General features: G+C 27.9%; 1 protein-coding gene across 1 annotated transcript; it reads left to right on the top strand.

The window, feature by feature from the left end:
* Window positions 1–353: 353 nt before the first annotated feature.
* LOC129298793 (leucine-rich repeat receptor-like protein kinase PXC2) lies at window positions 354–8,959 on the top strand (the record flags this gene model as incomplete). The annotated part of the gene is made up of 4 exons (XM_054937232.1): window positions 354–615; window positions 904–990; window positions 6,117–6,407; window positions 8,816–8,959. Coding segments are annotated over exons 1-4 (784 nt in total), but the record flags the coding sequence as incomplete, so codon positions are not given.
* Window positions 8,960–18,669: the final 9,710 nt, after the last annotated feature.

Below are 18,669 nucleotides of genomic sequence, written 5' to 3'. Positions count from 1 at the left end.
TTTGATCTTGCAGTTAAATATAAAATGATATGATATAAAATCATTTGAATATCTATAAAATATATCAATTACAATCTCAAAAGCAAAACTGCTTCACCATTCGTATGAAAATAATAAAAGATTTAAGAAAAATATTACATGCATTTCTTGGGGATTATAATAATCTATTAGCCAATTAAACTGTATATTAAATCAGGTGGGACCTTGTTAATCTCAAAGACACACATATATATATATAGCATGACCTTACATATTCACCATCTTCATCAATCTTATAAGCCTTAAAGCAATCTAATATGGCCAACCTTTGGTTTCATTTTTCCTTCTCGATGTTCTCATTCCTTTGCTATCTCATGGTCTGTCCTACTTTATGTCACACCAATTTCACCAAAAATGATGAACTAGCACTTCTTGCTCTCAAAAATTCTGTTAGAGACCCATTCAATCACTTGGCTAATTGGTCCAACTTTTCCTCCATTTGCAATTGGGTTGGGGTTACTTGCGATGCTAATGGTGAGAGAGTAAGTGTATTGAATCTTGCCTACATGAGTCTTATGGGCACCTTACCCTCACAAGTGGGGAATCTGTCCTCCCTTGTTGAACTTGACCTTCACAGTAACAACTTTCATGGCGAGTTACCAATGGAGTTGATGCAGTTACACAAGTTGAAAATTCTCAACTTGAGCTATAATGAATTTGATGGGAAAATTCCAGCTTGAATTGGAAGTTTATTTGCTCTCGAGTACCTGATTTTTCATAATAATAGTGTTGGGGGTGTTATTCATCTGAATGTGTCAAATTTGTCAAAGTTAGAAACCTTGGATTAGACCTATAATTTTATCCATGGATCTATTCCACTTGAGATTGGAAGGCTTCAATATTTAAGGATTTTTCGTATAGCAGGGAACAATCTTTCAGGACATATACCTCTAACTATTTACGGCTTATGTTCACTTGAGCTGATGTCTTTGTCATACAGCTCCTTAACAGGTATGTCTTTCATTATGTCTGTTAAATTCATATTTTCTCCAAATCATTTCAAATAATTTTGTTAGTGGTAGTGTACGTGTCTTAGGATAAGCATTACAATCTTTTATTCAACATTGATTTTGTTGGAAAGGGGAAGGGGATATATGTATATATATTAATTATGTTGAGTAGGGGCGATAAATGAATTTACAAATTATATATAATTTAAATATTGTTGCAATATTATTGGAAACTTCATCACTAAGCTTTCGACACATCATAGCATGCTACCGGATTTGGTTTTCTCTACTTCCCTAGGAACAACTCTTTTGCTTTTTCTTTTTTCTTTTTTGAAGTTTGTGCCCTTTTCATTTGGCTTCTTTGAGCCATAATGTAAGATACTTTTTAAATGTTTTTAAACTTATATGATCTTCTATACACTATATGTTATCAATGATCTAAGTTTATATTCTCACATAAACACCTTTCTATGATTTCCTATGCACAAGCACTGATTGAAGCTTGATTTTGCATACGCAAATTATAGTTGGCGACATTCATTTCTTACTTCTTCTTCTTCATCTGCTTATTCTTTGCTTCTTTTGTCTTTTGGAGCATGAAATTATGAACTTGGATACTAATAGGTTGCAGTCAGAATGCTATTAATTATAGGAGAAAACTTACATGCTTAGGCTTAAATACTTAAGGTGCTTTTATCCAATTAAATCAAGACTTGTGGATCTTTTATAGATTATTTTTTCTGTAATAAATTCTTGTCATTAATTAAATTAATATATTAAGATCTACATGTAATGATTTGATTTGATATAATTATATTAAGTATACAAGGCTAAATACATAAGTCTCACCCTTAATTATATATCCCATACCTTGTCTTTGCAAAAAAAAAAAAAATTGGATCCTATTTTCATATATAATTTGCAATCTTTTAAATTTCCATTGAGAATTCAAGATTTTGAATATAAATGAGGAGAATTTTGGTTTGGTGTCTTATAAGGAAAATTTCATTAAATTTCAAAGACTTTAATGAAATTAAAAATCAAATATATTTACTAAAATCTAATGTTAATAAAGGAAGGTATTTTATTAAAAAAAAGATGAGTATTTTTGTGATTTTAATTTTATTTTTAATTTTATTAAAATTTCTGGAGATTTAAATTAAAATTTTATAATTTTAAAATTTAAGTGAAATTAGGTACCATAGACCCAACTATAATTTCCCTAAAAACTTTGAATTTTGGTATTAGTTTTCAGTTTTCACATAGACCCCATTTGGTAAATTGAATAGTTTTGGATATAATTGAAATCAAAATTGAAATAAAATTAGACTTTAAAAATATGTTTGGAATGTTAAAAAAAGTATATAGAATCCTTACAGTATTGTTGTTTAGTATTTGTGATATGGAAATAGATTTATACTAAATGACAAATATACCTTTAAAAAGTCATTAAATTAAAATTAAAATTAAAACATATTAACTCAAATGTGTTTATCAAGGGATGCTTGGTTCAACTAATCAAGGAAGTTGAATTAACTTAACCTGTGGCCTCAAGTTTGAGTCCTAGGATAAGTAGTCATGTTAAATAAATACGTCAAAAGCATTCTCAAGGTACCCTATGAGGCCACCATTAGTAATAGTAGTCCCACACAGCAGGAGTTCGGACTAGTCTGAGCGAGAAGTGATAATACCCTAGGTTTTCTAGGATACCGAGTTACAGAATTAAAAAAAACTCAAATATGTTCTCTGTATGCATTATATTCTGGGCGAAAATATTACATAGATATATAGATCGGTTGGAAATGTGTATAAAAATTATGGTGTTAACTAGGTTTTATGTTTTCAAACTGCGTTTATTCTATTGAGATAGAAGAATAAAAAGAAGAAAATGAAAGCCAAAAAAGAGAGGATGGGAAAAAAGAAGAAGGGAAATTAAACCATCATCATGATGCACCCTCTATCACACTAGGTGGCTTCATACTCTCTCACCTTTGTTCTCTCTGCCGTCCACAATGAAATATGAGTGATGTCAAAGATTATATGACTTTTTTGGGCAAACATGGCTTTTCAAATTCATTATGAGGGTAAACATGTCTTAAAAGAAGTAATTATATAGAATTGTTCCAGATTCCACGCATATACATAAAAAAAAAACCAGTTTTGGGTTTTTTCCCACTATAATTAGGATTCTTGCTTCTTGGAAATTCTATTTCATCTGCACCAAACACCACCTTAATAGGATTCCCACACCAATTCCATTTTCATGTTTAAAATTCTTTTCTACCAAAAAGAACATATCCCTAAAAATAATTTATCTTTTAAATTTTTATTTTTATCATATTTTTTATTTAGTATTAAATTCCTATATAATTAAAAAATTTAATATTTTAAAGTGCATGTAGAATATTTTTGAAAAATAATTTGAAAATAATACATATTTAAATAGTTAAGCATACATTATTTTCAATTAGAAAGGAAACTATTTTTTCATTGTTTATATTAGTTTTAAAATTTTTATAAATTATAATTTTGATTAATTAATTAAAAATTAAATACAAATAATTTTAATTAAATGTTGGCCCGGTGAATGAGACACAGTGGAAGGTAAGTTGAACTTTTGAGGTAGCCAAAAAAAGTTATACTTATAATAGTTTATGAACTGTGTGTATTTATATAAATTTTATATTAGTAATTTAGAATGATCACAATTCAAAAACGACATTGTACATATTGGCTAGCAGAAGCCCAAGCCCATCACCAAATTTAACATTTCATAATCAAGATGCAACTTTTAAAATTAATTAAAATTGTCGTGAGTAATATGGACTCTTATTATTTAAGCAAGTAGTTAGGAATTTGAATCTCAACTCTTATATATGTAGCAACTTAGTTGAAAGAGGTCTAGATAATCTCTGCTGTTAGCAAGCCTGACTCCTAGTACCCAAAAAAACAAGAAAGTGTAACTTTTAAACAAATATATGAACATTCATAGCATTGTAATTAAACTTAGATAAAAAAGGCTTATTTAACTATAGCCCGGTAAATCTCAATGACATTATATTTATATTAAATGCTTTAAAGTATATCATATTTTATAATTAATTTTTCTTAATTATTTAAATTGTTATCCTAATGGCAACATAAACTCGACGCCTGGACAATCTATTTTTCTCTATTTAATTAGTTACACGTAACCATCTCACCTTTAAAGTTATAAAATTAACCCCCAACTTTTAATTTTGTTTTTCAAAGCCCCCTATCATTAATTACTCTATTACATTATTAACAAATTTTTCCATATCATATTTTAAAAACAAAAAAGCCACATAGAAACTTACATAATATCTTATATCAGCAAATAATAAATATATAAAAAATATATTATTTTCATAAGAGTTAAAATATCATTTATCTTTTAAAAACCCTCACTACCCTTCCATCTCATTGTTAGAACTTCAATTTCTTTTTTCTTTTTGGATAGTTCAGGCATTGATAGCAAAAGAAAAAAATTTATTATCACTGTAAAATTTTAAATATTTACTTTTGTATCTGTTTTATCTATTTTTTTAATCAATGATGATTGTTTTCTTATATTAAAGGGTAAACTTTTAGTTATATGATTCTTACAAATGGCAGTTGTTAGATATTATTCTTTCCACTTACTTAACATAAAAGTATATTTTTAATTGATAAAGAATTGTAAAATTATAGTCTTTCTCCTAAATTTTGTTAACAGTGAATAATGAAAACAATGTTGCTCGACTCAAAAAAAAAAAAAAACAAAGAAAGAAAGCATCATCATGTGTGTTAAATGTAAACATTACAGTTCTGCCCCTTCTTAAGTTGTGTTAAAAATAATAAAAAAATGCGGTATGTTCCTAATACATCATGATTTTAGATGTTAGTCATAAACTAAAATTTTTATCATGAATTGGGTTGATTTTTTTTGTTTTCAAGTTACCTTCAGTTAAACTAATTACTATTGTTAGAAAACAACACATGTCATCTTGTAAATTATCTGTACAATTATTATTATGTGTTCAGTTGATGTAAGCTACAGCTGTCAAGTGTAATAGATCATATTGATCAAGTGGTTGTACTTGATGCTTATATATAATACACCAGAGACTTTTTAGTAATTAACTGGCCGCATTCATACAATATTCCACTTTCTCATCACTACTATGTATGTTTGCCATAACTCTTTAATAGTTATTAATGTATGATATATATATATATATATATATAGAGAGAGAGAGAGAGAGAGAGTATATATAAGATAGACAAATTAATCAAAGTTTGAAACTGTCTTAGGTTATATCATACTTTATGGAATTGCTTCCGGAGGCTGTAGCGATGCCATAAAGTTGGTATTTATAAATGAGTATATATTTTTATTATGACTAAGAAAGCCTACATCTTTGTCATAGCGTATTTATTTGTTAAATGTTAGAGGATATATAATAATAATTTGATCATGCATATTACTTTATAACCCTTAGCTACATCCCCATTGAATAAAAATGATCACATATAGAAGAATTATTGTGCGAAATTTGCAAGACTTTGGTCTGCATAAAAATATAGAACTATTACTGTGTTCAACAATGTTTTTTGGACTGAAAACCATAGATAAGCTTACCCAAGTATTACTACACAAGAAATATATGTCAAAAATTTACCAATTCCTATTAGATTATATATGTAACCACTCCTTGTTGCCGCAATCATAGCTCTAATATATCACTTTGCGTCCATTTTTGAGTTCCTTTATTTTTATCCCTAAAAGTGTTTCGGCTTCATTGGTCATAAGTGATACTTCATATAAGATATTGCAATCAATCTTAGATGATTGGCAGCCTTTGATTTCTTAACGAGTATAGACTAATAAATATATGGAGCCTTTTATCTTTGGCACGCCATCTGCCCATGTGATGATTGCACGATATATTTTATATGGAACTCCCTTTGTAGTTATATTTTAAGTTTCTATTTATATATACAGCAAAAGTAGTATTATTGTTGTTGTTGCTGCTGCTGCTGCTGCTGTTGAATTAAAAGGATATGTATCATGTCTCCTTCTCTTTCTCATTTACTGTTTTTCCCTTTATTCTTATCCCATTACAGGAGATATTCCAAAAGAGATCAGCCATCTTCAAAATCTGAAAATTCTATATTTACATACTAATGAGCTCTTTGGCCAAATACAATCAAATATCTTCAATATGTCAAAGTTGCAAGATATTGATTTAAGCTGGAACAATTTGTCTGGAAGTACTCCCTTTGATATATGTCAAGGACTTCCAAAATTACAAGTTCTATATCTTCAAAAGAATGAATTATCTGGATCCTTGCCATCTAATTGGACACAATGTAAAGAGTTCAAAGAATTACATTTAGAATACAACTTCTTCACAGGTGTGTGCTACTCCTCTATGTCAAAACTTCAACTTTCATTTCTTTGTAAATATATTTTAATTGCACTTTAATGATTTGGGATTGGTTAAGACTATAGAAGAAAAATAGAAAATCTATTTCTTATATTTTCATTTAAATTAAATTCTTCTCTAACAAATTTATCAAATTGCTCCTTGAAGCCTTTCTAGAGAATTAATATTGTTTTAAATGCTATATCTTGGTGAGCATCTTTTCTAGCTAGTAATATCACATGTTTGTATAAATCTTTATTTAGTCTTAAGATTATATAATCACACTTTAATGATTTGGGATTGGTCAAGACTATAGAAGAAAAATAGAAGATATATTTTTTATTTTCATTGAAATTAAATTCTTCTCTAACAACTTAATAATTTCTGCTTGAAACCTTTTTAGAGAATTAATATTGTTTTAAATGTTATATTTTGGGAACTTCTTTTGTAGCCCGTAATAACATGTTTGTATAAATGTTAATTTAATCTTGATATTATATAAAAGGCTTATATACTATATTTTTGTGTTTTTTGGAACTTCTGTTGTTATATAGAAGGCTTATATCTTAATATTATATATTTGTGTGTTTTCATTTACTGTTTGTAAATCCCGTTTAGACATAAAAGACTTGTCAAAAGTAGATTTTTTTTTTTGGAAAGTTGGATAAAATGAACAATGTATAATATGTGGTTTTGCATAAAGTTTTACTACACAAGCAATATATTTCAAATAGAATTACTGCACATTTTCTATTAGATTATGCCACCACTTTGTGTTGTCATGATCTGACTATAGTATTTGGCTTTGGTTTCATATGTGGCTTCCATTAATTGGTCAGTCAAAGTCCGTCTATAATTAATTATTTTTGATACATTACTACTGCTAGAATTTCTAAACGCGAGGCAATGTTCAAAATGTGTTCATATTTAATATTGAAGATGCCAAGTTTTAATAAAACAATCATTGATTTTTTTGGTTCAATTACACTCCAAAAGAAGATTTCCCTTTTAATTCTCTACATAAAGAGATAGATAGTGGACTATCAGATTATGGGTTGTCTATATCTTTATAGCTCTATCTCAACTTCTTCTCCTTTATTGTTTTCATTATCTTATCTTCTTTTGACTTTCCTTTTCTCAATCTCAGAAGTCATTATTTGTTGCTTCTTTGGAAAGCTAACTTTTGAGGAAAAAAAAAATCTAAGAAAAGAATTGTGTAATGATGTTGAATATATAATTTTTTTATAAATTTTTTTGAAGTGAAAATTTTTAGTGAATTTATATAATCATTTTTTCCACAAACATTATTATAATTTCAGAGTATTTGCTCCCATTTAACATAGGACTGTTATGATTATGTAACCACTCCATGCTACCGCATTAACATGGCTATAATTTGTTATACTTTGAATACGTTTTTGAGTTCCTTTATTTTTTGCTGAAAGTGTTCTGGATTTCATTTGGTTATAAGTGATTTTGCTAAAAGTGTTGTATCAATATTACGCTTTAAATGAACAAAACATGATCTTATGAGATATGAAAAGAAAAAGTTCAAGTTATGTCGTACATGAGCCAGCCACTGAAATAATTCAAACATCTGAGAGGTATAAATTAATTAAATATTCGTTGACAGCTTTCAAGGTTTTTTTTTTTTTTTGGTGCTTGAGTTAAACTATTTATTATTTACTATCTACCCCTCAACAACCGTTATCATTTTGACTAATTTTAGAATTTGTAGTACCCTGTTAGTGTAATCAATCTATAGAAGTAACAACTCTTCACACACAAGAATTTTACGGATGGAATAAAATAAACATTTGAGAGATAACTATATTTCAAGGCAATCTTCATTCGAACTTTCTTTTTTTAATTTTTATTATCAATATTTTTAAAATTAATTCACGATTTTAGAGTAATGTTATATTAGATAATAGATGGTGAACAATAATATAAAACTTAAAAATACAAATATATAAAAATAAAACATATTAACAACATATTAACATTACAAAAGTACTTCAATAAAAAAATTTGTAAAGAATATAAAAGGAATTCATATTTTAATGATCTAGGAATGATACAATGGTATAAATTCAATGAAGTCAACAATTTATTAATATTCCATATATATAATATACACTATTCTCACCGTTTTTATATTGTAATTATTGTTAGCAATTCTAAGTTTGTTTATATATGTAAGTTTTTATTCAAAATGTTTTGTGAGTTTTGATATATATTATTAGAAACTTCTCAAATTATTAATTATTCATAGTCACAATAAATTTTAAAAAATGCATTCATAAAATTACGTTTGTTACTTATTTATCTTTTATCATAATCTTCTTATACATGATAAATGATAATCATGTGTTTTTTTTTATTATCATATTGCAGGAAATATTCCTCAAACAATGAGTGATCTTACAAACCTGAAAGTTATATGTCTAAGCGCTAACAAGTTGGCTGGCCAAATACCAAGGAATATTGGAAACTTGACAAAACTTCGAGAACTAGAACTTGCTGGAAATAACATAGAAGGTATACTTTCAACTTATCATATTGTGCAACTTTTTATCAATTTTGTGTTTTTTTTATTTGGAAAAGTTCATTGAGGAGCTATATCATATAAATATACATGGCCTTGCCATTGGAAGCAAGGGTCTCCAAGTTGTTTTTTAACAAGTTTACAGAAAAAGGATGATCATACACGGATTTGTTAAAAATTATTTATCATACATGGACACTTGGAGCATCAAACAACTTTTCTTACATCTTTATCGAATACATAGAAAATATTCTTATTGGAATTTCTAAGTGACAAATTTAAATTTTATATCTTTAAGCATTAACACTTGGGAAGTTGGCTATGCTTCAAAAGGTATATCTTGATCAAAATACTTTACAAGGTAATTTTTAATCAAATTATGATATTCTAGCTATTATATTTTTCTCTCTTTAGTTGTTTTGTTAGTATTACTAAGAATAACAATGATTTTTTCTCTTCCTATTTTTTCTTTTGTTTATAAATTCGTGTGTTCTAGAACTTACATTGATAGTCTTTTGGGTGTCATATTTTCCTGAAAAGTTGTTCAACAACATTGAGTATAGTTATAAAGTTCAATATAAGTGAAATTTATATGACATATTTTTTTAGCAAAATTTATCCATATATATATATATATATATTATTGTATAAAAAGCCAATATGATGTATTTGGCTTGTGAATTGTGTTGTGATTCAAAATATTTAATTTATATTGAACTGCATGCTTTGTTATTTTGTAATATAATGTTTAAATTTTTTCTGTTGAATTTATGAAAGGGGTTTTTAGTAAATTTAATTGAGGCACATGTAAAATGATTTTGGATGAGCAAGTTAAATCCTTCACGTATAACACTATCTTCTCACGAGATACATTCCAAAAGTCAGTGGTCTTGTTTTTATTTTTTATTTTTATATTTCAATCATCTTATACAGTTATATTGCATCATTTTAACATGTTTCGTAAAATTTTAAAATTACAAAATATGTTTCTTTGTCTCAAGAAAAATTTTGGTCTATTACCATTTGTTTAGTATATTATGCTTTATTCATATTCGCTTTTAATATGACTTCATTTTTGGGCTTTAATTAATTGTTTGGCAACATAAAGATGCATTGGAAACTTGATATACTGTTAGAAAATCATAGTTTGGTATCATCGATCATTTCATTCCTTTCTGTTCTTCTTTTGTCTGTTGGAACATAATCACTTGTGTGACAATGTTAATATCTACATCAATATTAAAATATAAAATCTGCATATCAGTTGTTTCCATTAAACTGTAAACAAGAATCAATAAATTAGCAGATAGAAAACTTTAGTCCCTATAAACCAGAATCGACATCCCTATTTTATGGGCTAAAAAACCGAGGTATTCCACAATACACAATGCCAAGATTTGTTTACATTTGAGGTGTAGGCCAAAGGCATAGGAAAGATGAAGAAACTTCGAACTTTGACTTTTGATTTTTGTTTTTTCTCAGCGATGCCTATGTAACATTATATCACATTTTCAATCACAGACCAAGTCACTCAGAGTCCGGTTTTGACTGTTGCATTGGAATGGGCCAAGAGCTAGTTCCAATTCAACCAATTAAACTGGCAGATAAAATATAGAATTGTATTACTCTGTTTTTTTGGACTTCAAAACAGAGGTAAGCAAGCGATAGTGTTATTGACTATATGAAGATTTACCTTTCCAAATCCATGCTCTTTTCATTTAAGTCTCTCAATAGTTTGTTTTTCTTCTATTTATTTTTCAAAAATCAATTCAATGAAGATTTTCCTTTTAATTTGAACTATCAGATTATGGGTTGTCTATGTCTTTAATTTGTAGCTGTATCTCAACTTGTTCTTTATTGTTTTTGTTATCTTATCTTCTTTTGAATTCTCTTTTCTCAATCTCAGAAGTTGTTCTTTGTTGCTTGTTTGAAACGCCAATTTTTGAGAAAAAATCTTAAAAATGAGAATTGTGGAATAACGTTGAGTATATAATCCTTTTATATAAAGTTTGTCTGAAGTGAAAGTTATTATTTACATAATTATTATTTAGACCCTCATTAGAATTTCAAATTGGAGATAATATTTGAAATGTGTGTGTATATAGATTTATATATTAATGTTGAAGTACTGTAAATGTCCAATCATCATCATGGTTGTTTAATAATTGAGATAAAAGTTTTTTTTTGGCCAGACATAAAAACAAGTTTAAGCTTGTTAGTTAAACCCGTAGCTTTTAGTTTGTCAAATGAATAATACGATCCTGAAAAATTCCTTTTACCTAAAATCAAATATGTGATTTCATCCAAAAAAAAAAATTGAAAACGTGAACCATCACTGTACGTATAGTCTATTTTTTTTTTTTAGGTTATGCGAAGCTCAACAAAATATGTATTAAAAATTGAAGAGTACGTAAAAGAGAATATATAAAAGCCAAAAAAGCCATATTTATTTTTTAGTTAGATTTAAATGTTTTAATAATGAAGTATAATATTTTAAAATTTTTTAATTTAGTATCTAACCTGTACATCAAACATAAAACGTATATAATTTTTTTGCAATCTGTCTTCTTATGTTACTTTTCTCTTCCTGCCTCTATCTAGCAAATTGTTGGGAAAAAAGAAAGACAAGACTACGTTCCAATTTTTATATTCCAATTTCCTGTACTTTAATCTACCTTGGGATATATTTCTTGCTTAGATACAATGGGAAACCTTTATCTTATTTTTATTGACTCAAAGCTCTTCTTTAACCAAATATGTAAATGCTACTCATTTTTGTTTTTACAATATCTTATCATGCATCAATACTAAAACAAGCTCTCTTTTTTGTGAGTTACTTTGCACATGGCAAGAAATTATATTTCCAGTAAAAATCATGTGTAAGAATAATACCTTCACAATCATTTGATTGACTTATGCTAAGTAGAACATGACTCAAGAAGGTTTTTACATGTTTGGAAAGCCATTTCGTGAAAAAAATATATGAATAATAGTGCAGTGAAGACATGTTAATAAAATTTCTCTCATTTTTTTAGTTCAAATTTATTTCTGCCTTTTTTGTGGTTTCAAACATAATTACGATTTTAATGCCTAGAAAGGTATGCATGAGTATTTTTTTTTATTTTGATTCAATTAATACTCCACGAACTTATTTTTTCTAATTTAATCTTCACTATCTTCTAAAAAACGCAGCTCATTGGTCAACTACTGGTGATACCTCATTGGACGTGTTGAAATTTTCCTCTACCCTTATCGAACAAGATGTCAAACCGGCAATGCTAGCATTTCTCAATTTTTATTTGATTCAATTGAGATTGAACTAATAACAAAATAATTAAATTAAAATTAAATTTTTAAAAATATTAGATGCATATGTTAAATATATATATATAAAAGAAATGAATTCACAATATGTCTAATTGTTAACAAAATAAGATAATATGATTATAAATAAAAAATATTATAAATTATAATTTTATAATTTGTCAAATATAAATAGATCTTGGTCAAATTAAGTAAAATAAAACTTAAAAATTCTGAATTTATACCTATAGCTATCAACATCTTCTTAGAGAAAAGGTTCCAAATCATAATTATATACATGTCCAAGGTTTAAAAATAAATTTGGCTTTTAGTTGGTATTTTTTAAAATTTTTTTTTTGCTCTTTAATTTTTTAGCCTTTTTTTAGTATTATATTTAGACATCTTCAATTCTCTAAAAATTGTTCTGATTCCCAACTTAACTCTAATTTCTAGCTCAATGACAGTTCAACTACAGTCTACAATCCAACCCAATTCAACCATGAAAATGATTTTTTTGGTCCAAACTGAGCTATTAACTGCTTCAATTAATAGTTCAATTAGGTTCTTAAAACAACGATAGGAATAAAATAATAGAGTATTAACTGACCAATTCCAACATTGCATTTTTTTCTAAGGAGAAAGTTTATGTGAGTTTGGTCCCTAGTGATCACTATAGTTAGGGCACATTTTTATGTGAGTTTGGTCCCCAGTGATCCCCAGCCTTGAGCCTCCTCACTTCAGAAGCATTAACGAAGGTGGTGGCTGTTATCAAAGGAGCGGCTAAATCACTTGAGAACAACGAGAAGTTTATAAATTGAAAAGTAGGGTTTGGACTATTGTAGTGTACAATTGCCGCATCAGGAGTGTTACCTGAAATAAAAAATAATAAATAAAACATATTGATAGAAAATGTGCGCCCCGATAATATAAATCAGATCACATTCTACTTATAAAATTTCAGCCATACAACAAAATTAAAAAAAATTAAATAATATAGATTCTGAAAAAATAATAGGTTCCAATGGGATTAACATGGCTTAAGGTTAGTTTGCTTACTGTAAAAGAAGTGAATAGAATAAATGAAGAAAATAAAGATAAAAATAGAATAATCACAGTATAAAGAAGAGATAAGTCAACTGTGTTTATGAAGATGGAAGGATAATTTAATTCAAGAGAAGATAAGTCAACCATATTTATGAAGAGGGAAGGGTAATTTAATTCCAGAGAAGATAAGTCAACCATGTTTATGAAGAGAGAAGTGTAATTTAATTCATAAAGTTGAAAGTTATACTTCACAAGGTTTGTGATAAGTGTGGTAATTCCTATATTTATAATATGTGATATTAAATTTTATTATACTTACTATAAAAGATAAGGTAATTTAATTTATTTTTGTTCTCATTGTTTTTAACATATTACATTCCGGACCAAATGACTCCTTGAGCGACATTTCATATTTAGCCCAAACAAAATAAAATAAGAAATAATTGATTCAATTCAATATCTAAACAATATCCTAATTTAAACAAAATAACTATCAAGTGATTTAAAAGGTCATATCTATTATTCAATTCAAATTTAATTTAAATATTTAAAATATCTTGTAAATCTTTACAATAATACATTAAATTATAAAACACTCTTTTAAACAATAAAAATAAATATAGTCCCCCTAAACAATGTACAATTTAAAAGTTAAATGCATGGTGGACTGCTACTTGGAATGCAACGTTATGGAGGATATTACCTAGTAGGACATCCACTCTCTTGGAAGATTTTTTTTTTAATTGAATTTTTCTCATTTGATTGAATTTTTTTTTTAAACAGACAAAGGAATTTGAGACTGAGTTTTGTTAATAAACGGATGAGAAATAGTTTTCTTGTAAAAAAAACTCCAATGGAGGAGGATCTTTAAGGAAAAAAAATAAATAGAAAGGTTCACACAAAAAGAAATAGGGGCGGAGTGCGTGTGGGAAGCATTATTTGGGAATGTGGGGTTGGAGAAGCATCCCCTGTCCTGCGTCACATTACTTTCCACTTCTTTTCTGCTTTTTCTCATGAATAATGAATTTAACGAATGGTGGCCCCACCCAAGGCATAGCAAATAAAAGGCCATGAAAAGGTCCTCGATTTGACTTCTTCTTTTGTTGTTTTCCCTTCCAGTGCCTTGCTTTCCCACCCTCTTTTTCTCACCTCCTTCATTCTTTTTCCACCTTTTGGGCACCGCTGTCCATCTGTGTTACCCACTCTCACTATATATAAATCATTTTTAAGAGTCATTAATATCATCAAAAAGACTTTTAATTCCATTTTATTGAATATATCATCTTCAAAAAAAATATCTGTCCCCTGTACAATTTCTTACCTTGTACAAATTTGAGAAAGGATAAGATTAAAATATAATTAATAGTTCATATTTTCTTTTCTTTTTTATTAAAGAAAGTTTAGGTGAATTTGACAAACCATAGCATATTTTTAAATTTAAATAATACTTTATTATATATATATCGTAACCAAACAAAATTTCTACATTAATAGACTCATAATTTTATGTGTTATGAGTCAATTTTTTATTAATCAAATTAATATTTGTTATTATATTTCCTCCCTTTCAAAAAAAAAGAACAAATAAAAACATTATATATATTTTTTTAAAAAAAATAATAGATATGCGTAATCTGAGAAAGTATTATTCATTTTTCTTACTTCAAAGTGCCATAATATTTCTGACACTCTGCTCCTGCCAACACTATTTGACTCCTTCTCTTATTTAATTACAAAAGGTCAAGGTCATAAAATATTTAACTCCAGCAATTATCGCTTACTACACAGGCGAACACCCCCTCCCCGTTAAAAAGAAACCAACATCTTGGGTTGGGCTAAAGTGCTTCTTTTTTATTCTTTTGTACTTCTTCTCCATTGGCCCTAGATTTTTTATATTATTAAGTGAGATATTTTTTTAAAATTATTTTTTAAATTTCTTCTTGATTACTATTGAAGATAAGTTTTTGCCCTTTCGAAAAATAATTTAAGAAAAAAAAATGTTTCATCTATTAATGTAAGATGTCCAATGCTTCTTGAATAAATATATAAAGGAAAAATGTGCTTTAATTCTAAGCCAGCAACAAACTAATTATTAAAGATAGAGGATTATATTTTCAATAAAATCAACCAAAGTAGAACCTAGACACATTAAGAAGTTGTTCTCAATTAGAGACCACAAAGCTCAAAACAAGCCAATCCATTTACAAAAAAAAGTATCATGACAGCTTATTTTTTAAACCATAGTTCCAAAGAAAAAACACTGCTGAGACAATAAAGATAATTTTTCCATCCCATGAAGAAGAAGACACGTGGAATTTTATTTCAATAAATTTAAAGAAAGATAGAAAATATTATGAATTAATATTAGTGGCTAAAAAATCCATGCTAACTCGTAAAGAAAAATATGAAAGTTTTTCTAGCTAAATAAAAATTTACGAGATATTAACTCCAACTACTTGGTATTATTCTCCTTATGCAACTAAAAATTTTTCAACAAATTATTATGATCAGGCATACAATTATTTTGATTACAAATAAGCCTAATATAATACTTTATTTTATAGAAATTATGAACATTATTGATTTCTTCGGATCGATTGAGAATGCCCAAATAATTTTCTAAAATGATTCCATATCTCCTAAGAAATAAAAAAAATACAACCACAAACAAACAATTGATGACAAGCATGGTTTTTTTTAATGAAAAAAACAATTTTAAAGATAAAAAAATTGATTTTTTATGGGTTAAATTGAATTTTTTTTCTTGCACATTCTTTCGAGGAGTGTTGAGCACTCTTTATCAAGAGGCATTCCTTCCCCTAAATCATTTATCAAAAGAATAATGGAAAGAAATTTTTGATCTTTTAAAAATAATTTTTTTAAAAAATACTCTATTTATTAATATAAAATGTTCAGCACTCTTTAAAATAAAGTATGAGAAGGAAGATGCCCTTTCACCCTTTTTTTTTCCGTTACTTTTTTACAATCGTTTTAATTATGGAACATGACCTTGCTTTATTCTCTTCCTAACCCTATCCCTCATTTAATTGATTAAATAAACAATTTAAGACTATATAAGTGTCTCAAATATTTTTTTAGTTAGATTTTCCCTTAAATTTCTGATTTACAGATTATGAAAAATCTAGAATTTAAAAGAGGAATTAATTTTTGATGAATAAATATTATTCTTGAGGTTGCTGGTAGTATAATACATATCCTAAAGTATTGTTTTGTGAAAAGAATTGAATTTTGATACCTTTGAGTTTATCCCTAGATCGCTATGGGTAGATTTTTAGTTAAATTTGAAAATATAAATTATTTTGTTGATGTTTAGATGATTATTTAAGATGAGAAATAAATTATTATGGCTATAGAATGATGATTCTAGGCTTAAGACCAAGTTAGCAATTTTTGGGTATTTTTAAATGCGAATTTTTGGAATAAAAAGAAAAATTTTGATATTAGAAAATTGTTTGAATGAAGATTTTAGCCAAACTTCAATGAAAATGATTGTAAAGGAAGCTATTGAACTAAAAAGATAGGTTCAAATATATATAATTGAATTTTAGGACTCAAGAGGCTAAGATTAGGATCTTAAAAAAATAAAATAAAATAAAATAAATATCTAAGTGTTGGAATATGAGTGAAAATTGTGTTAATAATATTATTAACACATTGGGATATAATTAATTATAGATTAATCTCCTTTTGGTACCGTTCAAGCTTTGAAAGTATTGTAACTTGAGGGGTAACATTTGACCTCTCAAAGGTTGAGGTAACTAGGAGAAATCTATTTTATAGATTTATGTGTTAATTAATTATTTATGTTTGTGAAATAAATGAATATATATATATATATATATACACACATCTTGAATTGTTGTTTGTAATGCATATTGTGTCTTTACTAAGACCCTATAATTTGTGACCAAGTTAATTGTGACATGACTTGAGTAATGAAATTGATGGTTGATGATGATGTGCATACTCTTGATTATAAATTGTGGATTATGTATAGTGATGTATTGTATATGAGCATGTTGAGTTTTATATGATGCTAATGTGATTTATGCGATAATATAAAAATTGATGCAAGAGGCAGATTGGAATATGATGATTCTTGATGCTTGTTGAGCAAGAAAGTTGATGAGCATGTGGGATAATTGTGAATTATATATGAGTTTTTGAAATGCATTTTCTTATGAGCATGATCATATGACGAGACTTCACCTTGGTGAAGGAGCTAGCAGTTGTGTAAAACCCATACAGTACTTGGCTATTAATCGATAATCTTAGGGGTTATAGCCGCTACTTACCTTGTAGGGTATTGTAACATTGTTCCTATTAAGGGACTTAACCTTACTGGCCTACCTCGAGTTTTGGGTAGAGCTAGTCTTAGATATGACACCTCATAGGTAATTTGGAGGAAACTGTGTTCATAAGTGAGTAAGGTAACTCTAGCTTGATAGCCCCTCATGATATGATTAAGGCCTTGAGTAGTCTTACCATATGGACGATCCCTTTTAGTTGTTAGCCCACGGATTTCATGTCAAAGGAAATAATGTAACCTCCTCTCAATATCCACATAATATAAGAGAAGATTATAGTGTTACCACTACCTCTTATCATTCACAATAATCAAATTTCATTTTTCAAAAGCTTCGGCCGAAAACTTTTTTACAAATTGATTAAATCAAAATACAATTAGAGAAATCACAGCGGAAGTAAATCATACACTCTTTAAATACATAATAGCATTCCTATCTCAATTACATGCAATTTAACTCAAAAATAAAACTGAAACTTGGTATGTGGGCTGCGGCAGACGGTCAGTATGCCGCGGCATATGGCACTGAGCCACATGCTTGCCCTTTCTGTTTTGTGCTCCATGGCATGTGTCTCCGTGCGCCGTGGCACACTTGTCTGGATTTTTTCTGTCATTTTGACAACAAAAATGATGAACTTCTGACGTGCACCAATTTCTCATACGACATCCGATTGGAATGATTCAAGTGCCCACACGAAACTTAGCTTGGATACTAACTATTAAGATAGGTTTGGACACAATCTAATGATTTAATCAAAAGTTGGATATCCAGGTCCAAAAAGTCACTTTTTTAAAAAAATTTGCACACCTAAGTGCTCAAATCGATTCCTTACTCTCATTAGACCACACTAGACCTTAAACCAAGTCTAAAAGGATCTAATACACCTGATTGACCACAATTAATCACAATCATACTCATAAATCAAAATTTGACCCTTCTACGGCCAATTTCCACTATTCACTAACTTAACATACTATGCCATTTCTTGACATAACTTAGCCCACTTAGCTATTTCTCAATTCATACAT

The sequence above is a fragment of the Prosopis cineraria genome, unplaced genomic scaffold, assembly GCF_029017545.1.
Source record: "Prosopis cineraria cultivar Desert tree isolate PC_DT_omini unplaced genomic scaffold, ASM2901754v1 PC916, whole genome shotgun sequence".
Lineage (NCBI taxonomy): Eukaryota > Viridiplantae > Streptophyta > Magnoliopsida > Fabales > Fabaceae > Prosopis > Prosopis cineraria.
The sequence above is the reverse complement of the archived record's forward strand: the minus strand, read 5'-3'. Positions and strand labels throughout refer to the sequence as shown.